This window comes from Bubalus kerabau, chromosome 1, assembly GCF_029407905.1.
Source record: "Bubalus kerabau isolate K-KA32 ecotype Philippines breed swamp buffalo chromosome 1, PCC_UOA_SB_1v2, whole genome shotgun sequence".
NCBI lineage: Eukaryota > Metazoa > Chordata > Mammalia > Artiodactyla > Bovidae > Bubalus > Bubalus kerabau.
The window spans coordinates 187,205,494-187,223,100 of record NC_073624.1 but is presented as its reverse complement, the minus strand read 5'-3'; the positions used below and the strand labels follow the sequence as shown (position 1 = coordinate 187,223,100).

At 46.6% G+C, this 17,607-nt stretch overlaps 1 protein-coding gene across 1 annotated transcript in view; it reads left to right on the top strand.

The window, feature by feature from the left end:
• The first annotated feature begins 17 nt into the window (after positions 1-17).
• The window catches only part of CATSPERD (cation channel sperm associated auxiliary subunit delta), a 38,346-nt gene continuing 20,756 nt past the window's right edge, over positions 18-17,607 (top strand). Inside the window, exons 1-10 of the mRNA XM_055546695.1 lie at positions 18-677; positions 2,913-2,967; positions 4,892-4,968; positions 5,777-5,849; positions 7,762-7,876; positions 11,061-11,128; positions 12,582-12,695; positions 15,261-15,344; positions 16,461-16,611; positions 17,335-17,430. Of these exons, the coding sequence (XP_055402670.1) occupies positions 568-677; positions 2,913-2,967; positions 4,892-4,968; positions 5,777-5,849; positions 7,762-7,876; positions 11,061-11,128; positions 12,582-12,695; positions 15,261-15,344; positions 16,461-16,611; positions 17,335-17,430 (943 nt within the window). The 5' untranslated portion in view covers positions 18-567. The remainder of the gene's footprint in view (positions 678-2,912; positions 2,968-4,891; positions 4,969-5,776; positions 5,850-7,761; positions 7,877-11,060; positions 11,129-12,581; positions 12,696-15,260; positions 15,345-16,460; positions 16,612-17,334; positions 17,431-17,607) is intronic.

The window sequence follows — 17,607 nt, the reverse complement described above, 5'->3', positions numbered from 1 at the left end:
AAGACCCTGATGCTGGGAAAGACTGAAGGCAGGAGGAGAAGGGGACGACAGAAGATGAGATGGTTGGATGGCATCACTGACTCGATGGACATGAGTTTGGGCAAGCTCCGGGAGTTGATGATGGACAGGGAAGCCTGGCGTGCTGCAGTCCATGGGGACTCGCAAAGAGTCCGACACGACTGAGCGACTGAACTGACCTGAGCCAGCGTGTTCAAGGCTCCTTCGAATCGCGGGGAGGGCTGTGGACACGCATGATGGCCCCTAGAGAGAGAAAACCGTGGCTGCAAGCGCAGCTTTGGGAACGAGTGGGCAGCCCAGTCCAAACAGGTTTAGGAACTTGGGTGATATGCGCATGCTCAGACTCGGGAAGCTTCACGATTGATGGATTCGGGTTTCCCGGGAGACGCTAAGGGCGTGCAGAAAAGGTAGATTGCCTATGGGCGGCCGTGTGCGCATGCCCAAGCGTTGGTTGCGGGGGGCGGGGGGGGCTTGTTGAGAAGGTCAGCTTCGGGCTTCCTGGGGAGCAAGGTGCGCATGCCCAGACTGTGAAACGACTCCCCGCGGCAGATGAGTCTGCGTATTGGAGGCAACGGCCGGAGCGAGATGCTGGTGTTAATGTTGGTGGTGGCGACCACCTTTCGGCTCTGCCCGCTGGTCAAAGCTCGGCCGCTGTGCCGGTGGGGCTGCCCTTCCGGGCCTGGGGTACCGTCAGTGGTCGGGGAGGGGGCAGACTCATCTCTGGGCGCAAACTAGGAAAGATGCTCCGCTCCCCAACCTCATTGAGGATTCCCAGTTTACTTGATACCCACTCTTCTCTCCCACCTCATGCCTTCCAGCCCATCACCAAGTCCTCCCATTGCCACTTAAAGACTTTAGCCTGATTCCGATGCCTTCAAGCCACCTCCGCCACCACTACCCCTGGGCTGTGCCTGGCAGCCAAAGAAGTTGTTTGTAAACGAATCTGACCTCGTAATTCCCCTTCCCTGTGGCACCCAGCATAAAAACCAATTTCCTTGCGCAGCCTTCATTTCCTCGCATGGTCTGGCCCAGGGTTCCTCAACAGCGCTGCTGACATCTAAGGCCAGATCACTCTCTGGGGTGGGACCGTCCTGTACATTGTAGAATGCTGAGCAGCGTCCCTGGCCTCCATCCACTCAATGCCAATAGTACCTCGTTCCCCAGACTTGACAGTCAATCAAATGTGTCTAGGCATCACCAAGGGTCCGCAGGGGATGTGACAACCACTGATGTCGCCCCTGCCCACCCCTGAATCACTGCTCCCAGCCACTGGTCCCTTGAGGAACAGGGGAGACTCGGCGCCCGCTTCTCCCTCTGCCTGGGACGCTTTGCTTCCAGATTTTCTCGTGACGTCTTCATTCAGTCACCAACTTAAATAGTACACTGCTTTATTTAAAGACCCCCCTCTCCCCTATAGACTTCCCTGGTGGTGCAGGTGGTAAAGCATCGGCCTACAATGCGGGAGACCCGGGTTCGATCCCTGGGTCGGGAAGATCCCCTGGAGAAGGAAATGGCAACCCACTCCAGCACTCTTGCCTGTAAAATCCCATGGCCAGAGGAGCATGGTAGACTACAGTCCATGGGGTCGCAAAAAGTCAGACAGGACTGAGCGACATCACTTCACTTCTCCCCTATAGCTGCTGCTTCCTATAAATCACTAACTTCTGTTACACTTATTTTTTCTTGTTTGTTGCTGTCACTAAGATATTAACTCCATGGGGTATTGACTGTTTGTCTTATTCACTCCTTGCCCCAAATGTTTTCATTTCAGTAAATGTTAGATTAGTAAATATCATACACAAGGTGCCACAGGCACTGGACAGATGCTAAAGCCCAGTTTCAACCCTCAGGGAATGCCTGCCAGTAATAAGCTGTACATTCAGAGGGCCCTGTTTGCCAATGAAGTAGAGAATGTGTATTTCTGGTACATACTCCCATTTGATCACTGCAACAAATTTCATAGCAGAGTGATTCCTTAACCTTACTTTATAGAAGTGAAAACATACGCCATAAAATTAAAGACACACTTGCTTTTAATAGGGCAGTGGGGAGTAGGACTTTTAGGTAAAACTTGCTAGCTGGATGTGTCTCAAAGTCTGCAAAGATTGGTAGCATCCAATCCTCCCATTTCCCCACACTGGTTCTCAAAGTGCAGTCCTGATACAGTAGCATCAGTGTTACCTGGGGATTTGATAGAACTGCAGATCCTTGAATCTGCTGAGACTCAACAGTGGAGCCCAGCAGTCTACAGTTTATCAGGACCTTCATGTGCTTCTAACTCACATGCACGACAGAACCTGCTGTAGATGGCAGAATCTTTTTTTTATTTAATTTTTGGCTGTGCTCGATCTTCGTTGCTGCAAGTGGGTTTTCTCTAGTTACTGAGAGTGGGGCCTACTTTTCATTGATGTGCACAGACTCCAGAGCATGGGCTCATATATGGGCTTAGTTGCTCCCTGGCATGTGGAATCTTCCCAACCCAGTGCTCAAACCCACATCCTCTGCACTGGCAGGCAGACTTCTAACCACTGGACCACCAGGGAAGTCCCAAGAACCTGCTGTAAACTGGACCAACATTCTCCCAGCCATCAACAACCTCCCATCCCCCTAGCCAAAAACCACCCCCTCAAAATCCAGGAGTAAGTATTCCTATTCTGGAGTCAGTCTGCAAATGACCCTTGATGAGCTCTGGGGAATTACGTCTCCATTCTTGCCTATATATAAGTCTCTTTCCAGGTGAGGAAGGCTCACTGTTTCATCAGATTCTCCAGGGGCTCCCTTAATCCTACAAGCTTCAAGAACTGGTACTGCACCATTAACCCAGAGGAAACCTGGTAGGAGTCACGCTGAATACTGAATAAATACTGACAGGTATTTTCTTGTCTCACCTCTAGTATTCGTACGTTGAGGACAGGAAAGGTGTTTCCTGTCGAAGAGAAAATACAAGGGGTATGTGTCTGGCAACCCACTCCAGTATTCTTCCCTGGAGAATTCCATGGACAGAGGAGCTTGGCAGGCTACATTCCATGGGTTGCAAACAGACACGACTAAGCAACTAACACCTTATGTGGCTCCTCGGGCTTCCCAGGTGGCTAAGTGGGTAAAGAATCCTTCTGCTGTATGAACTTCCCAGGTCGTGCAGTGGTAAAGAATCCACCTGCCAATGCTGGAGACACAAGAAACTTGGGTTCGATCCCTGGGTGGGGAAGCTCCCTTGGAGGAGGGCATGGCAACCCACTCCTGTATTCTTGCTTGGAGAATCCCCATGGACAGAGGAGCCTGGTGGGCTGCAGTCCGTGCAGTTGCAAAGAGTCTAGACATGACTGAAGCAACTGACCACGCACACACATGGCTCCATAGTTAACATTCATTCTTCACTTTTATTATTGGATCAGAATGAGTATTTCCTAGTATTTCTTGGGTGTCAGTGTTGTGGGCGGCATAGAATATTACTTTATCTAATCCTTACTATTGCCTTTTGAAGTAGGCAGTAACCTCTCCCATGTCACTAAAAAGCTATTAATAATTGAGATGAAGTAGACAGAACACAGGACTGAGCAACTTTCACTTTCTTTCACTTTCAGATAGAACGAGGGCTTCCTAAGTGGCGCTAGTGGTAAAGAACCTGCCTGCAAATGCAGGAGATATAAGAGGCATTGTTCAGTCTCTAGGTCAGGAAGATCCCCTGGAGGAGGGCATGGCAACCCACTCCAGTATTCTTGCCTGGAGAATCCCATGGACAGAGAAGCTACGATCCATAGGGTGGCAAAGAGTTGGACATGGCTTAGCCATGTTGAAGTGACTTAGCACAGCAGTACAAGACAACAAAGCCAGAAGCTGGAGTTGGGTTTAAAAAGATCATCCGAGTTTTTATTCAGTATTCTATCTGATTGGAGGGTTAGTTGTGTGTGTGTTTTTTTTAATATATATTTTTTAATCTATTTGACTGCACTAGGTCTTACTTGCAGCATGTGGAATCTTTTTTAGTTGAGGCATGAGGGATCGAGTTCCCTTCCCAGGGACTGAATCCCAGCCCCCCTGCATTGGGAGCACAGTCTTAGCCATAGACCACCTGACAGGAGGTTTTAAATGCAGACTGGCATGGTAGGCAAATTACTTTGTTTACATGATGTAAACAAAGCAGGAAAATTCCTTTCACCCACATGTGCCAAAATGCATGAAGAAAAAAATACTTTGTCAGCTCAAATGTGTTTCCCATTGACATCATGTTATCTCAGAAGTGATGTCAGCACTTGCTAAATAACCAAGTGATTATTTATTAGCAGATTTCTAACTTTTTTTGTCCTCTAACTTCTCAAATGATGAGTAATCTGTAAACAAATAGCATACACGAGGCAAAGTGATATGGATTATTGTCCTGTGAAACTTTTTAAAGTTCTAATGTTTTTTTAAAAGATTTCATTGTTGTTGTTGTGGGCCATTTTTAAAGTCTTTATTGAATTTGTTGTAATATTGCTTCTATTGTATGTTCTGGTTTTTTGGCCAAGAGGCATGTGGGAGCTTAGCTCCCCAACCTGGGATTGAACCTGCATCCCCTGCTTGGGAAGGCAGAGTCTTAACCACTGGACCTCCTTGGAAGTCCCTAAACTTTTTGTTTTTGACATAATTATAGATTCATAGCAAGGTACAAAAAGTGCCGAGACATCCCAGGTCCCTTTCACCCAGCTTCTCCCATTGGTGACCTCTAACAAAATCAGATGATAATATCAAATCAAGAAAATGACATAGATGTGGTCCACATGCACAACTCAGATTCTACCTTTACAAGTTCCATGTTGCCCACTAGGGAACTGTTTTCATCAGGTGTTTATTAGGATCAATAGGGATTAAAATTTTGTGATTCTCTTTCTAGGACCGCCTGTATTTTTCATCTGGGAAAACTCACTTGATTAAGCATCCTTGTAAGAAAAACCTAGCCCTATATCTAGGGTAAGATATCGTTCCCTTTTTATCAAACCATTACATTCACCCTTGTTCTTTAATTACACAAACATTAGGAAAAAAGACAGCTCAGTTCTCTGTTGCTAGATGCTAGCCTATAGGGAGTCCACAGTTGGGGTCCAACTGGAGAGAAAGAGGTGAAAAGATAAATAATTACAGTACAGCTTGTCACAGAAGCTTGATATAAGGCAGCTATGAAGAGTGCCATTCACAGTAGAAACAGAAACTCTAAAATACATAGGAATGAACTCAGTAACTCCTCTCTGTTTAAAACCATAAAATTCTTCCAGAGGGGGGCAAGAGAAAGAGATCTGGATAAGGCAACAATATACCATGTTCATGGATGGCCTTTGGCCTCTTAAAAGTTACCTGCCTAAGGGAACATACTATTTCTTTTTTTCTGTCACATTCCTGATATGAAAGCCTTTACTTTAGTGGGATGAGCTTGAAATAAAGGACAAACCTGAAGTTCACCCTCAGCAAAACAAGCTGGGACTTAATGTACATTTTATATAATTTTATTTTTGATGCAGTCACACTTTTCAACTAATGTTATTTCTAGAAGTCAAATAGCCATGCTATAGAGGTTTACTAATGCAAAAATAAACAGATGAGCAATAGCTAAATAGACAATGATGGAAAATGATAGGTAGACAGATAGATAAATAAATCTCTGGTTCCTTGTTAAGAAAGGAATTTTATTTGAATGGAACATTTTTTAAAATGCCTGACATTGTCTTTTTTTCTTTGCGTGGGTGAATTTTTCCTAATTGAAACCTTTTACTGTTTGTTTCAGAAGACAAATTTTTCTCACAAAGGACACCTTTGAGAGTAGTCTCATTCCGTTTTCCATCCCTACATCAATGCAGGTAGTTATGTTGTTGAACCATCTGGGAGATGCTTGAAATAGTAATACTTAGGGTTAGATATAGGGGCATCCCTGGTAACACGATGGTAAAGAATCTGCCTGCTAATGCAGGAGACACAGGTTTGATCCCTGGGTGGAAAAGATCCCCTGAAGGAGAAAATGGCACCCCACTCTAGTATTCTTGCCTGGGAAATCCCATGGACAAGAGGAGCCTGGCGGGTTTCAGTCCATGGGGTTGCCAAGAGTCCAGCACAACTGAAGTGACTGAACAGGCGCACAGGGCTAGATATAGCTGGGAAACACCGTGTGCATACTGCTCAGTGTTTGTTAGTTTGGGGACTTAAAGGCACTGAGGGTAATTTCTAATCTGGAAGGAGTGTTGATTCTATTCTGCCCTTACTACCAAAACAGATATTCTTTTTCCCTTAAAAAAGAATCAGATGTCTTCCAAGAGCTCTTTATAATTGGTTTTGTGATACATGACATGCACTGATTTTAGGACCTCCCCAAATTACTGTCAACCAAAACAGAAACACCTGTACCCTCTCAGTAACTATCTTGAGAAATCTGATGGTTGGCACTTATACTCCAGAGGGTTCTATCATCTGTTAAAATATTAATACCAGTTTTTCTGATAGCTAAGTGAAAGTCGCTCAGTTGTGTCCAACTCTTTGTGACCCCATGGACTGTACAGTCCACAGAATTCTCCAGGCCAGAATACTGGAGTGGGTAGCTGTTCCCTTCTCCAGGGGATCTTCCCAACCCAGGGATTGAACCCATGTCTCTACCAGCTGAGCCACCAGGGAAGCCCAAGATTACTGGAGTGGGTAGCCTATCCCTTCTCCAGCAGATCTTCCTGACCCAGAAATTGAACCAGGGTCTCCTGCATTGCAGGCAGATTCTTTACGAGCTGACCTACATGGGAAGTCCCAGTTTTTCTGATAAGTGACACATTGATCAGTTATGTTCATCATTCATTATTGATGCATTAGGCTTTATCCTCAGAAAAAGTCCTTTAAAAAATATTTATTTATGTACCATAATTTCCTGTAAGCATTCATCTGTTAATGGACATCTAGGATGCTTCCATGTCCTAGTTATTGTAAAAAGTGTTGCAACGAACATTGGGGTGCATGCGACTCTTTCAGTTATGCTTTCCTGAGGGTATATGCCCACTAGTGGGATTGTTGGGTCATATGGTAGTTCTATTCCTAGTTTTTAAAGGAACTGCCATTGTGGTACATATATACAACAGAATAATACTCAGCTATAAAAAAAAAGGAACACATTCAAGTCAGTCCTAATGAGGTAGACAACCCTAGACCCCCATTATACAAAGTGAAGTAAGTCAGAAAGAGAAAGACAAATATTGTATATTAATGCATGCTTATGGAATTTAGAAAGATAGTACTGATGAACCTATTTACAAGGCAGCAATGGAAATACAGACATAGAACAATATGTCGAGTCCTACTTGCAGCAGGTGGGATCTTTCATTGCAGCACATGGGCTTCTCTCTAGTTGCAGCAAGCAGGTTCTCTAGTTGTGGCCCACAGGCTTAGTTGCCCCATGGCATGTGGGATCTTAGCTTCCCCAACGAGGGATCAAACCTGGGTCTGCTGCATTGGAAGGCAGATTCTTCACCGCTGGACAGCAGGGAAGTCCCCTCAGAGGTTTTGATATGGGAAGAGATGGAGTGATTTGGGTATTCCCAGGGACACCCAACACTAATGCCAACCTCCCAGTTCTCCTTTCAGCTGACCCCCAGGACGCATAGTTCCCAGTATCTAGGACCCCAAACAATGCTCGCTGACCAAAACGTTCCTGGGATGCCTGTTTAGAAGTACTCCTTTCTGAAATTGATGTTTGAAAAGCTGCACGTACTGATATCGTGGTGTATATCCTGTTCTTAGGTTGGCACACCAGAAGTGACGTCAGCACATTTTGCTGGTTCGGTATTGCTGTTAGTAGTGAATCAAAAAGTCTATGTTTATGATTATGAAGCCAACTTCTGGACTGCATCTACAGGTATGCGTATTTTGTAATTTTTTTAATATTTATTTAGCTGCATTGGCTCTCAGTGGCCAAACTTGGGATCTTTGTGGCAGTGCACAGGCTTCTCTGTAGTTACGGTGCACAGGCTTAGTTGCTCTGCAGCAAGTGGAATCTAGTCCCCCAATCCAGGATCAAACCCACGTCCTCTGCATTGGAAGGCAGATTCTTAACTGTGGACCACCAGGGTAGTCCCTATATTTTGTATTTTTTAAAAACCTTGTTTGCGTTTGGCCAAAATCAAAGAAAAGTTTCGGAAGTTACAGACAATGCTTCTACTTGGACATCGGTCCCTGGACATTACGCTGTCCTCTTTTTTTTTGGCCATGCTCCACAGCTTGAGGGGTCTTAGTTCCCAGAGCAGGGATTGAACTGAGCCCCAGGCAGTGAAAGTGGCCAGTGCTAACCACTGGACCGCCAGGGAATTCCCTATGTGATCCTTTGTAATTCAGTGAGAGCTGGTCTAAGCCCCCATCCCACAGGTTGGGGACTGTTTCCATTGGGGATTGTGGTGACAAGCCACAGAAATGTGCTATCACTGACTGGAACAGTAAGAGGATTCAGTGGGAGTTGTGATGGCGAGGAAATCAGGGAGGACCGGGGAAGGCAGATGATGGGTCTGAGATGCCTGAGTGGGGCGCATATGCAGTCCCACAGATGTCACCTTCAGGACAGGAAACACTGGAGAAGCCCAGGCTTTAAGGACAGAGAAAGCGAGAACCCTGGTGGAGGAGGCAAGGAGACGGGGTCCAGTGAAGAAAAGGGAGATGGTACTTTCTAGAGAAGAGAAGCACAGACAGGGATGGCCCGTCCCTCGCGGGAAACAAGGACAGGGGCCCCCATTGGTGAGAGACGGGGCGGTACTTGGTTTCTCAGCCTCAGCCCTGCTGACACTGGGGTGCAGCACTCTCTGGGTGCTATGGGTGGGGGCAGCAGTTATGCTCCCAGCCACTGGATGCCAGGACCCCCCTCCAGCTGAGTCCTGACAAGAAGCACGTCCCCAGACAGCACCCAGTGTCCCCTGGGGGTTGAAATTCCCTTGGAGAACCACTGGGGTGGTATACCACCATCTTGCAATCTGTTATCCTTCTGCTCCACTTGTATTCCTGGTGGTGAAAGATTGTGGTCCCCGCTCCCTCCAACAAGATGGAGCCCTGCAGTCTGTCACCACAGCGCCTGCGGGGGAGCTTGCTAAGCTTCTGGCTGGAGAGTCAATCACAGCACCCCCCTCCCCGCTGGAGGGAAAGAGAAGCCCGGGAGAAGAGCCTTGCCCTGGTCTCTGGCTTACGTATCTCATCACTGTGTTCCAGGCTGTCCCTCCAGGAAGTGACTGATTGATGATGGTTAGTGATTGACGGCTGGAAGGTTTCAAGCCCGGTGGCTGAGGTGCCATGCAAACACAGCATGAATGGCCCACAGAGAATGTATAACCCAAGTGAAGCCAGGCGGCCTGGGGGCCAGGCTTAGGCTCATCTCATCAAAGGGTCACATTCAGCACAAACACTCATCTCCCTCCAAGACATCAGCTGGCCTACTCTTTTTTTTAAAAAATTTATTTATTTGGCTGCACCAGGTCTTAGTTGCCACATGTGAGATCGAACCTGGGCCCCTGCACTGGGAGTTCAGAGTCTTAGCCACTGGACCACCAGGGAAGTCCTTAGGCCCGTTTTTTAAAAAATCCATTTATCTGTCAACAAACACTCAAGCTGCTTCCATGTTTTAGTTATTGTGAATAATGCTGGTTTGAACATGTATATACTGCTTTTAATTTGGGGGAAGGTATGTACCTGGAAGTGGAATTGCTGGCTCATATTTTCCCGTTTTTGAGGACCCTCCACACTGGCCACACCATTTGGCATTCCCACCAGCAGTGCGCAAGGGTTCCAAGTTGTTCGCATTTGTCACGGACACGTCTTCCGATTCTGTCATGGTAGCTGTCCTAATGGGAGTGAGGTGGGGGTCTCACTGTGGTTTTGCTTTGCATTTCCCTAAGGACTGGTGATGCTGAGCATCTTTTCATACGCTTTTGGCCACATGTGTGTTTCCTTTGGAGCTGAAGCTTCTCCTTCAGAAACAAAGAATGCCTTGCTCAGAGAAAGGCGCCCTTCCTGCTATTTTGGGGGACAGTTTACCCCTCACCCCCAGATGACACTTGGCCATGTCAGGAGACATTTTTAGTTGTCTAGACTGGAGGAAATAAACTTCCCTGGTGGTCCAGTGGTGAAGACTTCAATTTCCAATGGAGGGGATGGGGATTTGATGCCTGGTTGGGAAGCTAAGATCCCACATGCTGCATGGCCAAAAAACATAAAACAGAAGAATATTGTAACAAATTCAATCAGGACTTTAAAAAATGATCCACATCAAAAAAAAAATCTTAAAAAAAGACTAGAGGAGAGTGACACTAGTCAAATAAGGCACTATATAATGATTTAGTAAGCTAAATAAGTCAGTAGAAGTGGAGAAGGCAATGGCACCCCACTCCAGTACTCTTGCCTGGAAAATCCCATGGACGGAGGAGCCTGGTGGGCTACAGTCCATGGGGTCGCTAGAGTCGGACACGACTGAATGACTTCACTTTCACTTTTCACTTTCATGCATTGGAGAAGGAAATGGCAACCCACTCCAGTGTTCTTGCCTGGAGAATCCCAGGGACAGGAAGCCTGGTGGGCTGCCATCTATGGGGTTGCACAGAGTTGGACACGACTAAAGCGACGTAGCAGCAGCCGCAGCAGAAGCAGGCAGCTGAAGCTCCAGTACTTTGGCCACCTCATGCGAAGAGCTGACTCATTGGAAAAGACCCTGATGCTGGGAAAGATTGAAGGCAAAAGGAGAACGGGGCAGCAGAGGATGAGATGGTTAGATAGCATCACTGACTCAATGGACATGACTTGGAGGAAACTCCAGCAAACTCCAGTGGAAGACCAAGGAGCCCAGTGTGCTGCAGTCCATGGGGTCAGATAGATTTGGACACAACTTAGCAACTGGACAACAACAACAGAAGCAGGATGCTGTGAAACCTGCCGCAGTGTCCAAGAGCCCCCTAACTGAGAAGTCTGGCCACAGATGTCAGTGGGGAAGGTGGGAAGCCCAGCTCTAACCTTCTCTCTCGGAACCTTCAGGGAACTCAAAGACCATCTCAGTTCCCTTTTACTTTCAGGCATACAACACCATGTGTCACATGTATCTGGGGACAACTGTTGCTACGGTGGAAATTCATTCTGCATGGTGAGCACCATATGTCGTTATCTCATTTTCTACTCTGCTGTGAGCAGAGATAAATAGGAATGGAAATAAGGACAGTGTAAGGCTTGAGGGCTGGGAGTGTGGTGGACTCAGGCTGTGTTATCTCACTGGGTTCAGAAGAGGACCTGAGAGATGGGAGGGGCTCATCTGGCTGACACACTGAATATATTCATCTTCTTTTTTTTTTAATGTGTTATTTTGAAATAATTATAGGTGTACAGGAAGTTGAAGAAATTATACAGAGTCCCATGTATCCCTCAGCTAGTTTCCCTGAGTGGTTACATCTTATATGACCAACTACAGTGATACAAACAGGAAATTGATAATCAGGGTACAACTGTGTCAAGTCAGAGAACTGCTACTGCCATCAAAATACTGAACTGGGGACTTCCTGGTGGTCCAGGGGTCAAGGCTGTGTGCTTCCACTGCAGGGGGCACAGGTTCAACCCCTGGCTGGGAAACTAAAGTGCCAAAAGCTGCAGGGCACAGCCGAAAAGTAAAAACAGCAACAGTAATAATAAAATAAAATGTTGAACCATTCCATGGCCCCAAAGCTCTCCATACCTCCCTACCCTGCCCTAGCGCCTGGCAAACACTAATGTTCTCCATCTCTCTAATTGTATCATTTCAAGAATGTTCTATAAATGAGGTCATACAATATGAAACCTTTGGAGACTAGCTTTTCTCAGCAAAATTCTCAGAAGACTCATCCAATTTGTTACATATATGTTACTAGTCTGTTCCTTTCCATTGCTGAGTAATTTTCCATGGCCTGGACGTACCAGAATTGGGTTGTTTCCACTTTTTGGCTTTTATAAATAAAATCACTAGAAACCTTCATGTAGCTTTTTGGTGTGGACACCAAGTTTCCATTTCTCTGGGAGAAATGCACAGGAATGTGATCATTGGCATCTGTCTCCCCACTCCCTTTTAATTAAAAAAAAAAACTTTTTATTTTTCTCGCTCATCTTTTTATTTTTCTCGCTCGCAGGATCTTAGTTCCCCAACCAGGGAGCAAACCCTCACCCCCTGCAATGGAAGAGCGGTGTCTTAACCACTGGACTTCCCAGGAAGTCCCTTTTTTTCCCCCTATTTTTTCTCTCCACCCACCCCCTTTTTAAATTGATGCAATTGACATACCACCCTGTGTAAATTTAAGGTATACAATGTGTTGATTTGCTACACTTACATATTGTGGTATGATTACCACCACATCATGTCATAAAATTATCATTTCTTTTTATGGTGGGAATAACCAAGACCTGGTTTCTTAGCAATTTTGAAGTTTCTAATCTAGTATTGTCTGTGATCACTATACTGTGCATTAAGACCTCCAGAACTTATCTACCTACTTAAAGAACATCTCCCCAGCTGCCACCCCATTCCACCTTTTATCTCCTTTTAAAGTAACTGTTTTATGTGTGTGTTCTTCCAGGATATAAGTAACTCGGTTTTTGCTTATTTGCGTGGAGATCAGGTATCTCAGGCCAACATCTATTTCTCAAACTCCCGAGGATACAGATTTCAGAAGTACGCCCAGGAAAGACGTGTATGTTCAGTGTGGTAAGAAAGCGAACAAACAGGGGCTTCCCTGGTGGCTCAGTGGTAAAGAATCCACCTGGCAACGCAGAAGGCATGGGTTCCTTGCAGTCCTAGGGACTCCCAGGAGTCTTCTCCAGCACCACAGTTCGAAAGCATCAATTCATCGGTGCTCAGCCTTCTTTACTGTCCAACTCTCACATCTATACATGACTACTGGAAAAACCATAGCTTTGACTATATGGACCTTTGTCAGCAAAGTGATGTCTCTGCTTTTTAGTATGCTGTCTAGGTTTGTCGTAGCTTTCCTTCCAAGGAGCAAGCATCTTTTAATTTCATGGTGTCTTTTCTTATCAGGGTGCTAATCCCACTCTGACCTCATCTAGATTTAATCACTACCCAAAGACCCTACCTCCAAATACTATCATTTTGGAGGTTCTTTGAATGTTTGTGTCCCCCCACTCCCCTCACCCCAGTTCATAGGTTGAATCCTAATGCCTGATGTGATCTGTATTAGAAGCCTTTGGGAGGTGCTTAGGTCGTGAGAGTGGAGCCCTCACGGATGGAATTAGTGCCCTTATGAAAGAGACTCCAGAAGGGCTTCCTGTGGTCCAGTGGTTAAGGATCCACCTTCCAGTGCAGGGAACGCAGGTTCAGTCCTTGGCTGGGGAACTAAGATCCCACATTTCATGGGGCAACTAAGCCTGTATGCTGCAACTACTGAGCCTTTGAGCTCTACAGCCAGTGCTCTGCAACTAGAGAAAGCCTGTGTGCTGGAAGGAAGACCCAGAGCAGCCAAAATATAAAAATTTTAAAAAGAGGCCCCAGAGAGCCAGCTCACCCCGTTCCTCCATATGAGGACACACCAAGAAGTCTGCAACCGAGGAAAAGGCCCTCACTTGACCATGCTGGTCCCTTGATCTTGGACTTCAAACAACAGCCTTTCTGTTGTTATAAGCCACCCAGTCTCTGATATTTTGTTGTAGCAGCCTGGACAGACTAAGACGGGGGTTGGGGTTTTAACCTATGAACTGGAGGAGGACACCATTTGGTCCATAACACTGTATATAATAGAAATACCGTCCCGCCTGCCCCACACACACACCCAAACACAACCAAGTAACAGAGGCTTAAATAAGATGGAAGTCTTTCTCTCTTACCTGAAAGATGTCCAGGGAGGGGTGGGGGAGCCAGGTGGGTTGCCATGGCAACTTGTCCCACTGACCATAGGTTGGGGTCCTTGGCCTCATGCTCCAACATGCCTGCCAGTGGGCACTTTGCTGCCCAGCCAAACATCAGGAATGAGGAACCGAGGCAGGAGTGAGGGATTTAGGCAGGCATCTCAGAGTCTGGGTCACACCACTTCCTCGAGCACCCCACACCACGCTGTCTTCATTCAAAGTTCTGCCCTAGATGCTGAAAGGTTGTTGCTGAGCCACGAAAGACGCCGGGATTCTTGGCCTCCAGGAGAGAAGAATTCAATCCGGAGCCAGAGACGAAGCTTGATTGCTCAGAGCTTTTGTGTAATAGAGTTTTATTAAAGTATAAAAGGGATAGAGAAAGCTTCTGACACAGACATCAGAAGGGGGCAGAAAGAGTACCCCCTTGCTACTGTTAGCAATGGAGTTATATACCTTTTAATTAGTTATTACAATGAATCAAAAGAATGTCTCAAGTTTGTGAAAATTTTACCAGACCCACTCCCACAATTTACATTTTAGGATAACAAGATTAGAATTTAACAATAGAAAGATCCTACCAGACCCACAGGGCTTCCCTGGTGGCTCAGAGGTTAAAGTGTCTGCCTGGAATGTGGGAGCAAGATCCCCTGGAGAAGGAAATGGCAACCCACTCCAGTACTCTTACCTGGAGAATCCCATGGAGGGAGGAGCCTGGTAGGCTACAGTCCATGGGGTCGCAAAGAGTCGGACATGACTGAGTGACTTCACTTTACCAGACCCACTCCCATGATATACATTCTAAGATATCAGGATTAGTCAGAAGGTTTTCAGGAAGGAGAAACTGTCCTCCAGCCAGATACATTACTGTTTAAACTGAATTGTGTTTAAAACAGAGTTTAAACTGAATTGTGTAATTGACTAAGACTAGCTCAGACTAGCAATCTGCCTGCAATGCGGGAAACCTGGGTTTGATCCCTGGGTCCGGAAGATCCCCTGGAGAAGGAAATGGCAACCTACTCCAGTACTCTTGCCTGGAAAATTCCATGGATGGAGGAGCCTGGTAGGCTACAGTCCATGGGATCGCAAAGAGTCGGGCACAACTGAGCAGCTTCACTGGTGGTGGACTGAAGGAATGTAGACGGACAAAAAGTTTGTCCTTTTCTCCTCCTTGAGAATTCCAGACCCCTTTCTCCTCCTTGAGGACCCTGGACTTCTTATCAATCTGCCTAGGAATTGACTTTCTCAATGCTACAGAGAGGAAACAGATCATAATTTAAAAAATCATAATAAAAAAGACTTTCCTTCCTTTTAGCTTACTAGCTAATCTAGAGTTAAGTTATATAGGAAGCACACTGATGATCTTATTTACATGCAGTATTCTGTTTGTCTCACAGGCAGAGCTAGTCGGGACCTTTGGGGGGATCTTCTCCTTTCACTCCCTGTCACAGGTTGGGCTGCTTCTTGTTGACGAACAGATGGTAAGTACCATTTGGACTGGGAAGAACCACTTTGGTGACCTTTACCCCAAAACAGGTTTTTGTCAAAACCCATGCACTTAGATTATCATATCTGAAATCCATCTAGCTTTTGATTCACCTGTCCATCCATGTATCCATCCACCCAGTCATCCACCCATCTACACATCCATCCACCTTTCTACCCATTCTCCCATTTACCTATTAATCCATCCCCCTACCCATCTACCTATCTACCCACCTACTCTTCCATCCATTCATCCATCTCCATTCATCCTTCCATTTATCTATTTATCCATCCACCTACCTCCCCACCTACTCACCCACCAAAACACTTATCTGTCCCTCCGTCCATCCATTAACCTGCTTATCCATCCATCCATCCACTCTCCCATTCATCCATCCACTCTCCCATTCATCCATCCACTCATCCATCCATCCATCTACTTACTCATCCATCTACCCTTCTACCCACCCACACACCACCACCCACCTTCATTATCTCATTCAGCCATGCACTCAGCAATACTTCAGTAGGAATATAAGATATGGTGCATGTGTCACTGGTGGCACCCGAGGCCATTTACATGCCTCGTGTCACCCCTTTTTTAATTGTTATTTTCACGTGGGTTCAGAAAATCGGGACATGGAAACCATGACCTCACAGGTATCATTTAGGATAAGACTAAGAAGAGGAATCAGTTCATGCAAAGTGCAGTTGAAGAAAAACTATTAAGTCCGGCAAAGATTAAAGTACAGTTGGTACCCCTGCTGCAAAATTCCTGAACAAAGTGTGCGGCTCTGAAATCTGGGGGAGGCCCAGGGATCAGGAAGCTCCCAGAGGCTGGGCTGCCGCCTGGTAGCTTAAGGGCCCTCCCTCTAATCACACGGTGGGGCCACCCCCCCATCCAGAGTCCCCTCAAGCACCTGCACACACTGCCAGGGTCCCGTCGTGAATAACAGACACTCCCCGAGTCTGGAAATCCTAAGAATGTAATGGTGGCTGAGGAATCAGGCTCTGGATACAACCTGTGGGCGGAGGGTGTTAACCACTGGATCACCAGGGGAGTATCCTTGGTGATTTCTTTTCTCGCTCAAGATTGAGTATTTTTCTTTCAGGCCATGTTCAGCTACTCTGACCATCCCTTGAACCGCAGCTTTGGGCTGCCCTTTGACTATGACAGGGCCCTTGACATCCTCATCGCCCCGGGCCAGAAAGGCATCCTTATCTTTTGGTCTGAGAAGAACCTGCTGGTTTCCCGAAACTCAGGTGAGCAAGGCCCAGCGTTGGGGCATGGCCAGTGCAAGTGGCTGTTTTTCCCTCTCCCTTGACTTTAGTGGACCATGACAAGCTGATTCTTACCTTGCCATCTTCATTGCAACCCCTGACCCCCACTTTACGCCACCTGGGACATTTAGGGCCTGTAGGCAGGTTCTGAAAGTCACCAGACCCCAAGGGCAGAGGGGCCACATCCAAGAACTGAGATCTTGTTTTGAAGCCTATGACACATGAGTCCCAGGAGAGAAGCAAAAGGCAGCCCCCTAGAAGAAGGTGCTGTCAGGGACCTCTGGGCACAACTGTGGCTGCCAGAGCACCTTCAATCACAGCATGCTTCCAAGTACCAGTTAGGCCACCTGAATATGGCTGTTTCCTTCCCATGCAAGAAAAGGGCTTAGGGCTGGCCTGGCCATGCAGGGGGCACCCACTCCAGAAAGAAAGTTCTGCCTGATTACATGTTTCCTGTACAGTAAGAGGCATCCTAAAGTTCATCTGGTATCCAGTCCATCCCTAAGAGTTCTCACATCGAGATTTAGGTGGGGTGGGGAGGTCACGTATTCGTAAACCTAATGTCTTCCATGAGATATTTTACAGTATTGCATCTCGTGGCTGCATTTTCCTTTGAGTCAAGAATCAAGGGGCTGTGTGGGTGGCAGGGGACCCTCTTGCCATCAAGTACACAGGTCTCTCTGGATTTACCCCGTTGTCTCCTAGGTCAGCTGGTCGAATCTGTCCAGGTGCGAGAAGGACAACGCATCTTGTATAATTCCATTGTCAAAGCCAACATCACCATCCACAGCGTTGCTGCCAGTATGTGCCTGACCCCCGGGTAGCTTTCTAGAAGCGCTTCAGACCTGACTTATTCACTCTTGACACACCGCCCCACCCCCACCGCCAGATCCCACCTGGCCAAAACAAACAGAACATGATTGTTACATGTTCTAGAACAACTCGGGGCAGAAACGTCTGTGCCCTTTCGCAATGAAA